The sequence below is a fragment of the Macrotis lagotis genome, chromosome 1 (assembly GCF_037893015.1).
Source record: "Macrotis lagotis isolate mMagLag1 chromosome 1, bilby.v1.9.chrom.fasta, whole genome shotgun sequence".
In the NCBI taxonomy this organism is placed as follows: Eukaryota; Metazoa; Chordata; class Mammalia; order Peramelemorphia; family Peramelidae; genus Macrotis; species Macrotis lagotis.
Window position 1 is genome coordinate 578029226 of NC_133658.1, and position 14103 is coordinate 578043328.

The 14103-nt window shown below is 40.2% G+C and overlaps 1 protein-coding gene across 1 annotated transcript in view; it reads right to left on the reverse strand.

Moving 5' to 3' along the window:
- ADCY5 (adenylate cyclase 5) overlaps positions 1-14103 on the reverse strand; it is a 244372-nt gene that overhangs the window by 18944 nt on the left and 211325 nt on the right. The window contains 5 exon segments of the mRNA XM_074214670.1: positions 635-810; positions 3425-3589; positions 4636-4752; positions 9937-10024; positions 12480-12577. Of these exon segments, the coding sequence (XP_074070771.1) occupies positions 635-810; positions 3425-3589; positions 4636-4752; positions 9937-10024; positions 12480-12577 (644 nt within the window).

The following is a 14103-nucleotide window of genomic DNA, read 5'->3' on the forward strand; positions in this document are numbered from 1 at the left end:
CTCCACTATCTCACTCTGTCTAGAAGAGCTTCCTTATGACTTAAATTTTTCACAACATGGCTTAATCCCATTTCTCCTTCTTTTATTCTAACTAATTCTGTCTTTTAAGGCTTGAAGATATATTAAAACTGTCCTGCGTCCTTTTAACATTTGTGACCTGAGATTTTAATTTGTAATCCTCTCCTCTGCTTAATTTTTCCTAATTCTCTGCCTTAAGGACTCATAGGCATTGTGTCTATTAGGGACTTCAGAATTTGGTGATCTGTTTTTATTCTGCAATGGGTCCAAGAAGCCTTGAGTAGAACTGAGTATCTGGGAAGATGTGGAAGTTGGGAATCAGGTAGGAGGAAAATGACAACTTGTAATCTAAATAGTTGTCACACAACCAACAGTCCTTATTACATCTGGGGTGGAAAGGTAGAGGTGGCAACTAGAATAAGCCTCATGGACCTGACCTACTTTGGGCAGGGTCAGCGGGTAAGGGCCAGTGAAATGGGTTAGATGATTTCCTCCAGGAATTCTTTTCTAGTTCAATGGTTCTCTTTATCAAAAAGTAGCCTTCAGGTCCTACTGGTGGAGAGAGGGGAACTGAGGGTCCAAATCCAGAGGGTATGGGAGTGCCAAGACCACTTACATGACATTGGCTGTGACCAGCAAGTCAGCGTTGTCAAAGAGGGTGACTCCAGGCACCTCCACCATAAGGACGTAGATGACCTCAATGATCAGCATGAGCGCCAGCTTCCCGATGCAGCTGATCTGCAGGAACACGGAGCAGGCAAGCAGGCTGAGCAGGACACTGTAGGTGAAGTACTGGGGAGCAGACAATGGGGGGTATCAGGTATGGCTCTGGAGACCCAAGGAAGCACTGCAGCTCTGGTGTTGCTCCAAAACATGATACTTCAGGGGCGTGGGGGAAAGGGGCATCAGAGCAATGAGGAAGAAAGAAAGGTAGGTGGGGCTTAGGCCACTTTTGTGGAAATAAACTTGCAAATCTGTTGTTATTTCAGAGTCAGTGCTACGGTCTTCTTAAATGACTAATGATTCTTTCTGTCCAAGTTACCATCTTGCATTTCAATCCCAGACCAATAGCATGGTTTCAGATACAGGGAAAAGATGGTGATAGTGGGCTACAAGGGGAGGAGGGGAGAGTTCTTTTTTCAGAAGGAGAACAATTGTGTTTCCTCTCTGCCTCCCCCTGACAAAGACCTTAGGAAGTGATAGGAAGAAGTACTGGGATTAGATGATTTTAGCCACCACAAAAGGACTAGAGCAGAAGGGGAAGGCAGAAAAGGGAAGGAGAATTTTCTATGGGATGCAACCCAATACACATGTCTACTGAAGCCTGAATTACTGGGATCCTGGACCTTCTCAAATTGGCTTAGAGAAGTAACAGTTTCTGTAGCAAAGGTAAGGTGACGCAAGATAGACCTGGACCTGGAGTCAGGAAGGCTTGAATTCAAATTCTGTCTCAGACATTTACTAGCTACATGGCTTTGGGCAAATCATTTCATCTTATTTTAGTTTCAGTGTTCTCATCCATAAAATGGGAATAATTTTATCGCCCACCTCACCCACAGTTATTATATGTAGAAAGAACTTAGCAAATGCTAAACTGCTTTGTCAGTTGAGTATCTGGGAAGCTGTGGAAGTTACTTAGTTCCCTACCTGGTGGGGAGGAGGACCTGGGGTTCCCTTTGGGGACTCAAAGTTGGCCAAGCAGACTCTATTCACAGTTTGGATAGAGTTTGCCATAGGATTAAACTTGTTTTATATTTGGTGGAGGTACAGGGAACAGTCCTCCAGGACCCTCAACTATGACGACATCATGATGACACCTGAGTCTCAGTCTGCTGGGGAAAGAACAGGCCATGCCTGTCAGAAGTGTAAGACAACCCAGGTTCTTGGGCCCATCAATCTCCCATTTATGAGGAGCCAGGGAGGCAGGTCCTGACAGATCCCAGATTTCCTGAAGCTGCTACAATCATCAGACTTCCAGCTTCCCTAGGCAAGGGGTCTGCAGGGAGGTAGGGGGAACCAGGAGAGAGAAGGGGTAGGAAAAATTAAAAATAGCCTCTAGTCATCAGCAAACACCTGTCAGGAAGTGGAAACCAGCCGGCTCTTTCCAGAGTTTTCAGTCCAGATGTGAAAAGAAACAGATAAACATCAGCCTGTAGAAGCAGCTAGGGGAAGGAGGGTGGAGGTGGGAGGAAGTTCAGAAATAGTGGGGAAGGGGGGGCGAGACTGGGGAAGAATTGAGGTTAAGTGAACATAGAGAGGGAAGGTGAGCAGTGGGTGGGGAAAAAAGAGAGAAACTTGATCCCAAAAAAGCATCTCAGAGAAGGGAATACAGTTAGGGCACCAGAAGATATGGGTTCTAATCTCAAACTTTAACATTCATATGTTCTGTGACTCTGGATACACCCTGCTACTTTCTAGGCCTTACTTAAAAAAATAAACAAAAAACCCAGTTCTTTGATTTCATTAGCATTGGGAATCCTGGAGAGGAAATTCACTCTACAAATCTGTAATATATAATGTTAGAGAGCGTACTGGGACATGGGAGAACAACCATCTGTCTTTTAAAGCAGTATCTGCATAAAGGAGACAGTGGCCATCCAAGTCCTCTGGTGGCCCCCATGTTACCTTTCTAAAATGAATAACTACATTAACTCTGTCTGAACCTCCTTTTCAATTTTTTGCACTTCCACCTTGGGTTGTGATTTTTGGGATCTAATACCTTGGCTTACTCTGTTACCTTTCTTCCTTTGAGACCAAACACAAATCTACACAGAAGAGCTGGTGACCTGGACTGTGGAGTCCTGGGTTCGAATTTGATTCTGAGGCATCAGCTATGTGACTTTTGGCAAGGGCATTTAACTCTCTGAGCCTCATCCATAATAAGGTTCATAATAAGATAATGATCTTTGGATCCTTAACCTTCTTCACAGGGGTGTTTTGAGGAAAATCTTCTGAAAAAAAATGTCTGGGGTTTTTATTTTTTGTTTTTTTATCAGACTGATGCAGCTGGGCACTTGCTCTGAAACTCAGTTGTCTTAACTATTGAGACATTAAATGGCTCGTCCAGAGTTACACAGCCAGAGACAAAATTTGAACCCAAATCTTTCCCTGGCTGATTCTCCTGCCACCAATGTTACAGTGACTTTTTCTACACTGTAAATTCAAACTCTTATTGTTGTAAAAACAGTAATCAGTATAAAATCTATTTATATTCTCCAGAAAGTACAGAAAGTGAGAATGGGATAGGGAAGTCTGGTGGTCATCTCTCTCCGCCTCCTCCTAAGGAGACCTTCAATCCTCAGGTCCTTCTACTCTTAACTCTCACTCTGTATCTCTTTGCCCTACTCTTCTCTGACTTCTGATTTCTGTTTCCCTTCTTTCTTCCCCCACAGATTCCCCAGGGTACCTCTGGAAAGTTGCAGTTTGGCCTGGGGTTGCTACAGAAGCCCTGCTCAATGCCCAGGCTGTAGTTGAAAGCTGATTCACCCACATGGCAGGCATTGACTTGGTTCACGGTGATGTTGTGCTCCTCCGCCAGGCAACTAAACAAATCCACAGGGTTGCACATGAACTGGGCAGAGAGAAGAGAACAAAGATGAGAGAGAGGTCCCCAATGTTGGTTTCTACAGGTAAGCAAATTCATCCTCATGGGCTGCAATGGGACAATACCTCCCTCTTTCCCACATCTTTGAGCTTTCCCCTAGTTCCACACTCTGGATTCCATACTAGTGGTGGTTGGGAGAAAGGAACTATTCATTTGAATGGATACATCAAAAAGAATCAGGGAAGAATGAGATTATAAGAGTGATCCTGAATGTGTGGTCACAGCCATTTATAAAGTCAACTCAACAAGCATCTATTAAGTTCCTACTAATACTAGACATTGTGCTAGGTACCGGGGATACAAAAAATGAAACAATTCCTCCTCTCAATGAGCTTCCATTCTACTGGGGTAGGGAGAGGAGAGAAGTGTATGAAAAGTGAAACTGGTGCTGCATCATTGAAGATATGTGTGATGATGTCTCCCACATCTTCCCATAATGAAGCTGAAAGTATCAGACTGATTTGAATATATGCCACTCACAAATACAGGATAGACCCTTCAAAGGAGATCTCTTTCAAAGGAAAAATATAGGTATATGCTGAAAATAATTACACAAAGTGCTATTATTTTTAAAAATGTTACTATAAAATATATTTTTAAACTTTTTGTATTGAAATAAATTCTTATTAGCTTTTATCATCAGTGATTTCTTTATCATTATCATTTCAAATGGCCTAATATGAACTCAGGTTTTATAGCGAAGCTAGATTTGAGAAGGAAAAAAAAAGGGCTTATATTCAGATGAATAAAATAGGGTTTACATTTTTTGGATCAGCTTCCAGCCCTGGGAGTAAGGCACTAAGTAGTTCAAAACAGGAGATTCAATGCTGGATGACCTTAAGAATTCAATCCTACCCTAGCCTCAGAGTACATAGGTAAGGTCCCTGTGGCTAGACTTTCCAATGGAGGGAGAAGACCTTATGGGCTCTAGAAGAATCCTTTTCTTCCCTTTGCTTGCAGAGCTGTCAGAATTAGACCATGGGAGCTGTGAGGTGGATGTTGGCACTACATACCATATTGACAAATGCAGACAGGAAAACCAGGATGATGGTGAAGACCCCAACTATAGTGCTGTTTGTACGGGACTGGACAATCTTCCTGGAGAGAGTCTGCAGGGGTGCTGGAAAAAGCTGCCAGGGATATGGGGGTGGGGTGGGGAGGAAGAGTAGAGAAGGAGAGGAGGAAATGGGGTAGGGAGAGAAACAATAAGATTCAGAACTGCTACAGCCACACCACATTATAGTCTCGTCTTATATGGAGCAAGGGAAAGATCTTGCCTTAGGTTTTGGGTCTTGCTGAGCTTGGGCATCTTCCCAGGAATTCCAGCTCCTTCATCTAAAGAATCAACCCAAAATACATGGCCTTTGATTCTGGGATTTCAACTTTTAGCAATGCCTAAATGTCTCTGACCACTAAGTCTTATGGAGACTCAATATTTCCCAATTTTCCTTGATTCCTCAATATTCTTGACTCTCTGGTTTGGGAGATCTTAGCATCCAGTCCCTAGTTATTTCTCCTGCTGCTGCTGGTGCTGCTGATGCTAACTTCTTCCCAGCTCTGAGTGGCCTCTGGCTAGAAGGTCTTGGACTCCAGTTTGGAGTGATGATTTGGAATGAGTATGTGGATGATTCTTATTGCCCCCTAAAATCCTCACCTTTCATTCCTTTATAGTCCATCACCCCCACAAATTTGATGCTGCTTACTCAGCTTAATAAATATAGCCCTTCCAGATGCTTTTGTATAGTTGGTTGAAGGTTTACTGAGGCATGCCACCTAATGGCAAAAGATAACTATTTTTGAAAAAGCTGATTGGGAGCCCTGCTTGAAGGTCACAGAAGAGCATAGGATTTAGAGCTGAAAGGAGCCTCAGAGAACAGCCAGACTAAGCTGGTCATTTTACATGGAATTGCACAAACAGAGATAGGGACCAGACCTATGACTTCATAGGTAACTCCCTCCACCAATTTACCCAGTACCTTCTCTGCAATTTAGTCTTAGAGTTACCAAGAGCCCAGGGTCACACAGCTAGTATGTGTAACAACCTGAACTTAGTTCAAGTTCAATAATATTTCATTATTGCAAATTAATTTTAGGTCATTCTTTTAAATTTTAGATTGTTTGTGCCATTTATATGTATTCTTAGTTGCCTTTTGGGGACCTTTCATATAATGTATGCTATATGTGTACCAAACATCTAGGTGGTGCAGTGGATAGAATGCCTGGTCAATGGGAAAATCTGAGTTCAAATTCAACCTCAGTTATTTACTAGCTAAGTGACCCTAGACAAGTCACTTAACCCAGGTTGCCTTGGTTTTCTCTTCTATAAAATGAACTGCAGAAGGAAATGACAAACCACTCCAGTATTTTTGCCAAGAAAACCCCAAATGGGGTCACAGAGAATCAGACATGACTAAAACAACTTAACAAATATTTACACCCAGTTTCCTGAGGTCAGATTTCTACAAAGCCACACTGCTTCTTGGAATAGGTTTGTAATAAATATTGTCAGACTGATGTGGAAACTAAGATCCAAAACTGGGTCCAAGGAGCCAAATGGTGGAGAAAAGGCAAAGACTTACCTGAGTTCTCCAAGCAACCTTAAATAATGCCTCAGAACAAGTTCTGGAGCAGTAGAACTTTCAACAAGTTGAAGTGAAATAATTTTCCAGCCAAAGACAACTTAGAAGGTCAGCAGAAAAGGCCGGTTGTACTGCAGTAAAAATGGAACATAGCCTAGCACGGGCACAGCCCTGCTCTAAAAGTCATGTGTCTTAGAAACCAGGAGCAGGTCTTGGGAGTGAATGAATCAGGGACAGTAGTGCTGCTTCTGCAACTCTCAGCCCACAGACAGTAAAGAGGAAGGAAAACTGGTTTGAAGGAGTCCCTTTGTTGGTCTCTTTGTTGGTACCAGGGGTAGGACTCTGTTGCATTGCCCATCCTCAGATCCAGGTCACAATCCTGGGTGGCAATCTCAGGCTTAGGAGAAACACTAATACACCAAAACTTGTGGCCATAGGGGAACAGGGAAACTGATTACAGCTGCAGGATGGAAAAGAGTACATGTGGATATTCATAGACTAAACACATCTCTCCTTAGATCAGACCACCTTGGAAGAACTGAAAATGTAAAGACTCCCAGAACAAGTTCTGAAAATGGCTGCACAAAAGTTCTGAAACTAGAGACAGTGCCCTCTTCACCCCAGGAGCAGAGCCCAATTTTAAAATAAAGCTAAAAATCAAGAAAGAGATTAGAAAAATAAGCAAACAACAAAAAAGGTACTGATCAAAGAAAATTACTACAATGAGGGAAGATTAAAATACCCCCCTCAGAATAAAACGACAAAGTCAAAAATGCTACATCTAAAGCCTCAAAGAATAAGGTGAATTTATCTCAGGTAAGAAAAAGATTCCCAGAAGGTCTCAAAAAGGATTTTAATAATCAAATAAGAGAAATAGTGGAAAAATTGAGAAAAGAAATGATGATACAGGAAAATCATGAAAAGGGAATCAAGAGTTTGTAAAGGAGGCACAAAAATCATTGAAGAAAATAACTTAAAAAACAAAATAGGCCAAATGGTAAGAGACACAAAAATGCAATGAAGAGAAGAACACCTTAAAAAATAGAATTGTTCAAATGGAAAAAGAGTTACAAAAATTCACTCAAGAAAATAATTCCTTAAAAATTAGAATTAAGCATATGGTCTTTGTTTTCTTTCACAACATGACTAATATGGAAATATGTTTTGCATGACTGTATATCTAAAACCTATAAAGTTGCTTACCATCTCAGGGAGGGGAAGAAAATGTAGGAACAGAATTTGAAACTCGAAATTTAAAAAAAATAAATTTTAAAGCTTGTTCTTACAATTAATTGAGGGAAAAAACAAGATATGAAGAATAAAAAAAAAATACCCTGGGTTCAAATGCAGTGTTCTTTCAACTTTACTATATTGGAATGTATCTGCTGTTTTGAAGGAACTTCACTGGCAGAAAAAAGAAGAAAAGAAGATCATAGAGCTAGAGCTAGAAAGGACTTCAGTCACTGTCTAGTCCAATCCCATTGTTTTAGAGAGAAGGAAATAGTGGCCTGAAGAGTTGACCCAAGTTCTTATAGATAACAATCATCAGAGGTGAGATTTGCTTCTCTGAATGGATTTTTAAAGCAACTTGGACCATCCAAATTATTTCTAAAGGGTTCTCCTAAATCAAGAGTTCTTAACTTTTTTTGTGTTATGGCCCTCTGACAATCTGGTGCAACACATGGACCTCTTTCCTAGAATAATGCTTTTAAATGCATTAAATAAAATACATAGGATTGCAAAGGAAACCAAGTATGATGAACAAAATTTACAAATTCAGGTTCATAGAATTTTATCTGTTTTAAATGAAGACAAAGTTATTATCTACATGCTTAATTAACATTTATCATAGTTACCATATTAATTTTATGTCAGATTTATAAACTATATTTATTTATGTATATACACTTAATAGCCCACTGGGATCCCTTTATGCAATCCAGCCATATGATATATTTATGCCTATTTTATAGAACTGGTAATATTTTTTAAATCTTAAATTGAGGTTTATAGCTCTTCTATCTTTGTTTCTCTAGCAAATGGTCAATGATTGCTGTGATTTATCTGATGCTGAGATCCTGGTTATAAACTCAATCCCTAGTTAGAAAATTTTCCATTGAGAAAATTCAATCTGCTTTAGGATTAGGATCACTTGCATTGGAAAAAGATGAGATTTGTCTGCATGTCCTTCTAAAAATCAGCATGCTTAGGGATGTTCAGGGTGCTTATAGTAAGAGGGGTAGTATTTAATCTTCTTGTCATCCCTCTGTTCCAGTGAAGAGAAGGAACCAAGGATAACCAATTTTAAAGTATTTCAAAGGTCAACTCTGTTCCTTGACACAAAATCACTTGACTAGATATCTGGTGGTCAGTGGATAAAGTTTGGAATCAGGATGATCTGAATTGAAATTCAACCTCAGACAATCGTGGCCACGAGCAAGTCATTTAACCTCTTTGCCTTAGTCTCCTCACCTTTAAAATAGGATCCTAATAGCCCTACTTTCTAAGGCTATTAGTGTGGATCAGATGACAGTATTATTTGTTAATTATTTATCAGAAGACAGAGCATATAGTAGGTGACTAGCAAATGCTTGTTTCCTACCTTTCTTTTTTTCCTTTCTCTATCCAACTGCCCATCCTAACATGGCATCACTCCCCATCCCCAATGGGGATGGACCACTGTCACCATAATGGAGAATCTGCAATTCCCCATCTAAGTCCCCTCCACCTACTTTTGCAAGTCATGGGGTTACTGTTCTATTCTTCAGACTCTCACAGTCTCATGTCTCACAAGGACAAGGCACTAGTCTTTTTTTACAAATATCATTATTTGTATTATCAATATTATATTATCATTAGTATTTTACAGATTTTATCTCATTTGATCATTAACTTAACCAATAATAAATAAAACTAAGCCAACATGCTATTTTCAAACTTGACCTGCTTGTCTTTGTTTTCTATGGACTACCAGTGTTTTCTTCTATCCATTTTTTTTTAAATATCTCAATTACTAAGGGATTATTTTGAAATAGAAGGACATAATTAATAGACTGCTGGGGCCCAAGGCAGAAAGACCTGAGTCTGAATCCTTTCTCAGACATTCAATTGCTGTGTGACCCTAGGTAAGTCACCTAATGTATTCTGGGCTATGCTTTCCTCATCTGTAAAATGAGGGGATTAGGCACTGTGTTCTCTAAGATCTCTTCCATCTCCAAATCTATGATCCTTTGGTCCTTCCAAAAAATATTATAAAGTATAAATTAAATTCTAATTTGAACTTAGAATTTTATTAGATAGGTAAGTTGGAGCTCTTTGTAGATGGTCTTATGCTGATGTATGCTCATGCCTTATGCTGATGTTAATGGTCTTATGCTGATGTTCTTACCAGGGAAATGAAAGATTTAACTCTAAGTCCATAGTGGAAGAGGATGTTTCCAGAAGGTAAGATTCTCTCTCCTCAGTAGCAAAAAGAAAGAGTTTTACAACCCAGAAAGGACAGGAAGAATGAATGGACCTGGGTTTTTGTGCAAAATGATAATAAATAATAAATAATAATAAATGACTTTTATACAGTACTTTAAGGCGCTATGTAAAACACCAACTCCAGGAAGTTGGGATGGATCCTGGGGACCAGAGCCAGGAGTTTCTCTGTCTTCCCTTTATCTACTTCAACATCTTTATAGATTCTTCAGTGGAAAAGAGGCAATGAAAGAAACTTGTTTGCTCACTCACCTTTACACAGGAGTAGATCACGGAGATAAACACCACTATGGTCAATAGCAGGAAACACGTCAAGTAGAAACCCAGCATAAACATGGAGCTAGAAGCAAAGAGAAAGTTGGAAGGATTTCTGGACTGTCTGGGGAAAAAGAACTAAGGTGATTTTTTTTTTCAGTAAAGTAGGAAAGAACAATTGCTTGCCTTTCAGGGAATAGGTGATTTCCACACCCAAGTGTCTTGAAGAGAGGCACTTTCATAGCCTTGTAGGAGATAAATTAGGCTACTCAGAGAGGCCTTGTCTAGTATAAGAAGGACATACTACACATAAATTTTAAAAGAACAACTACGGACCCTAGATTTTTCTTCTGGATCTAGAATTCTGAGTTAAAAATGTCCTTCGAGTAAAAATTCGAGTAAAAATCATCTCTGACAGAGACAGAGTTTACCCCTTTTCCTCCAAATGCCCTTTATGATGATCACTAAGGCTCAAACTCAAACTTGCAAATAATTTCAAAAGAGTCTCTCCTCCCATAAAAGTGTTTTTTTTCTTTCTCAATGCAGCCGATGTTCTTTGTAATTTTTCCTATCACTTAGAAGCAGCAAAAGCCTCAAGAAGACCAGGACCTAACACCTATGGTTGAGTGATAGATTTTCAATATTTTAACTATTTTTCCATCACTTGACTAATGTTTAGGTCATGTATTCATTCCTTCATTCATAAAAGTATTCATTAAACATACATGCTCGGTTGGGTGTTGGGAATATGGAGACAAAACCAAAATACTTCTTGCCCTCAAGAACCTTACATTCTAAAGGGGAAATGAGAAAACAAATGACATGTACACCTAAGTAAATAAAATATACACAAAATAAACTAAAAAGTAAGGGGAGATGGGTTTAATGTAATCAGGAGAAGCCTCCCAGAGGAGGTGGAATTTTCAAGCTATCTGTGGTAAGAAGAATTTGCATAATGATGATGCCTATGCAAAGCTTGTTTTATTTATTCTCCCTTTAAAATATGTAGAAGTATATTTTCTTAAATTCATAAGAAATTACAAAAATTGAAGTTGGATTGAAAAATCTTTGGTCATTTTGGAAATGTGCCTGCACTGTCTCACATTGGGAAGCTTTGGGTGGACTCTGCTGGCATCTGTCCATGGTGCTAGGGTACAAACTAGACCCACAAATCCATAGGGAAGTGAGGATCTGCTAAATTCATCCCTTCCCATTATCTCCTAATTCCTATAAAGGGTGAAAATAATATTTCATCTTCCCAGTTCCACATCCAATTTCTAAGAAATTCTATTTCCATTTTTTTTTTCCCACTTCAATCACAGTCTTTTCAACAGAAAATAGCCTTTGGGTTTGAGCTCTCCTTCCCTCCCTCCTCCCAGTCCCTTTCAAAGGGAAATCACAATTATAGATGATAGATACCAGCCTGCCTGAGCCTGGGGGGGGGGGGGGGGGAATCCCCTGGGAGGATAAATAATGGTAGCAAGTGCATTTCATTTTTGAATTTTCAGTCTTTCCACCTGGGGTGTGCAAAAAAAACCAAATAAAAACCACACCTTTTAAGTCTCCTGAAATTCCTTCTCTTTCAATACCAGAAGATTGGGCAGAGAGAAGTTAAGTACTGTTTGCTGGATTAAAGGAAAATGAAAGCTTCACAAGGGAAAGTGAATACACAGTAATCATTTAAGCTAGGTATTTGTTTTAGCCTCCCCCTGAACTTAACTGTCTTAAACCAAGGAGAGAAAGGAATTCTTTATAACAAGGAAAGAAACACTTTTTTGAGAAGGGGAAATTTATGAGAGTAACTTCAATGAATTCAAGTACCATATAACTGCTTCCAGAGGATAAAATAACATCAGCACAACTTAGAAACTAAGGCAACCCAATCCACTGATCTGTGGTTGGAGTAATTAATGATATGCAAAAGGAGGGACTTAATATGCATATGAAATGTGATGTGTTGACATATTAAAATTTCTTATTTCCCTTCTAAGCAGGTATTTGATAGCACAACTGACTTCATTTCAGTATAGACAGGTATGGAAACAATGAACCATCACATAAGATATGGCCCATTAATGAACTGGATGAATGTTTAGCATGAATAAATATGAATAAAGTGCCTGGCATTTTAACTCACATACCACAACTCAGACACCAGTCATCATTTCCCGCTTTTATAGAATCTCCTACTATGAAACCTTACCCTTAACTCCATGAACATGCTGTCCCTCTCTCCTTACCATTAAGGTCATAGATTTAGAGCTAGAAGGACTTTAGAGGCCATTCAGTCCAAACCCCTCATTTTGTAGCTGAGAAAACTGAGGTCCAGAGAGATGAAACCATTTGTCCTGGATCACACAGTTAGTAAATGTCTGAGGCTTAGGTCTCTAATATCCAAAGACTGTATCACTCAGCTGTCATATGATGGCATCATAAAGTGAATCTTGTTTCTGGACCTAAACTTTGCTTTGTTGTAGGCTAGAGACCCTTCTGAGACCTGGGGTGCTTCCAATCAAGAGTGAGGTAGAGAAAGTACTCACTGTGGCATGATGGTGATCTGGACAAAGCAGATGAAGAGGAAGACAAGGGAGGCACAGGCCACATAGGCGCCGAAGCGGTCATCCACCTGCTTGGAGTACTGAGAGGAGGAAAGGGAGACGTTTGGAAAGGCATCTGGAATGCAGAATCAGCCAATAGTGACTCCATAATTCACTCTGAGGAGTCCTTCTTGGGCCACCTTCTTGGGCCACATCAGTTCACAGAGCCACTATTTCATGACAGGGCTAAGTTCTAGTAATACCACTAGATGGGGACAAACCAACTGAGATTAGTGGTTAGGTCTGGGAGTGGGAAGGGAGAATTCTTCCCAAATGACATAGAATTCATAATTCGTATTACTTTGGTAAACCCTGAAGGCAGAATCTGTAACTCACTTTGCTCACAAGTAGAAAGTAGTTGAATCAAAGGAGTAAAATTATAAAATGGAGGGCATATGTCCACCGTGACATTTGACAAGGTATTTCACTTCTGAACCTCAGTTTTCCCATTCATAAAATGAGCTTTTGAACTAGATGTTTTCTAAGAGAAGGTCCCTTTAAGTTTTTTTCTCCTAACAATCAATACTTTCCTCTCTTAGAGAAGCAATGTCGCACAGTTGGTGGAATCTAGTCTCTAAGTCAGGAAGCCCAAATTCAAGGTCTTTTTCTTACAGAAATGGCTGTGTAATCTTGGATAAAAATCACTTAACTCCTCAGAGTCCTAGACAACATTCCAAGGCTATAAGCTGCATTGTAGTTGTACATGGATAGAGTTTTCTCACTGGAATTTTCATATACCAATGAAATCATCGTTTGAAACCGGCCCCCCCCCCAAATATGACTGATTCATCAACAGAAACAGAAGGGTTTTTCCTACCATCCAAAACTATCTTAGCTCAGATTCGAGCCTCTTGCCTTCCCGTATCTCTAGACCCATAGCTACCAGTCCCTTCCATAGCTCTAGACCATACCAGTCCCTCTCCTCTCTCACTGTTGTTTACTCATGGACTCTGCAAGTAGCTCAAAAAAATCAGACGTGCAAATTTAGACATCTCCATCCTAAGTGTGCATATGGACTGTTTGTGCCCAACCTGTGGTAGAGCCTTCTGAGCTCATACTGGTCTGCTCAGTCCCAGTCGGACACACTGTACATTGACCTCAACATCGTGATGTCATTCTGGTCTTCCTTGAGTACAAAGGACAGCAATGACCCCTGGGCCCCTCATAGGACTCACCAGGGACCTGGGGACATAGGCATGTGCCAAGAAGAGAAGGACAGTCCCCAGGCTCAAGTATAGTAGCCTCTCAGAGAATACTTTGTTCTCTAACAGTCATATGAGAGCAAAACAAAACAAACTCCTGGACAGGAAGAACCAAGAGCAGTTCAAGCTTATGACTCCGTGACAATCCACAGGGCCGCAGAAGCCTGCACTCCCAGAACTGAATTCTGTTGTCCGTTCTCCTCTGCTCATTTGTTTTCTCCAGCTGACTCCTGGTGATCTGCACGAATAAGGCTAATTCCTATTTTTAGTTACTGCCCCTCTCTGGCCTAACCCATCACATCTATAAAGTACGGGAATTGAATTAGATGTTCCCTGAGGTCCCTTCCAACTCTGATACTCTGGGA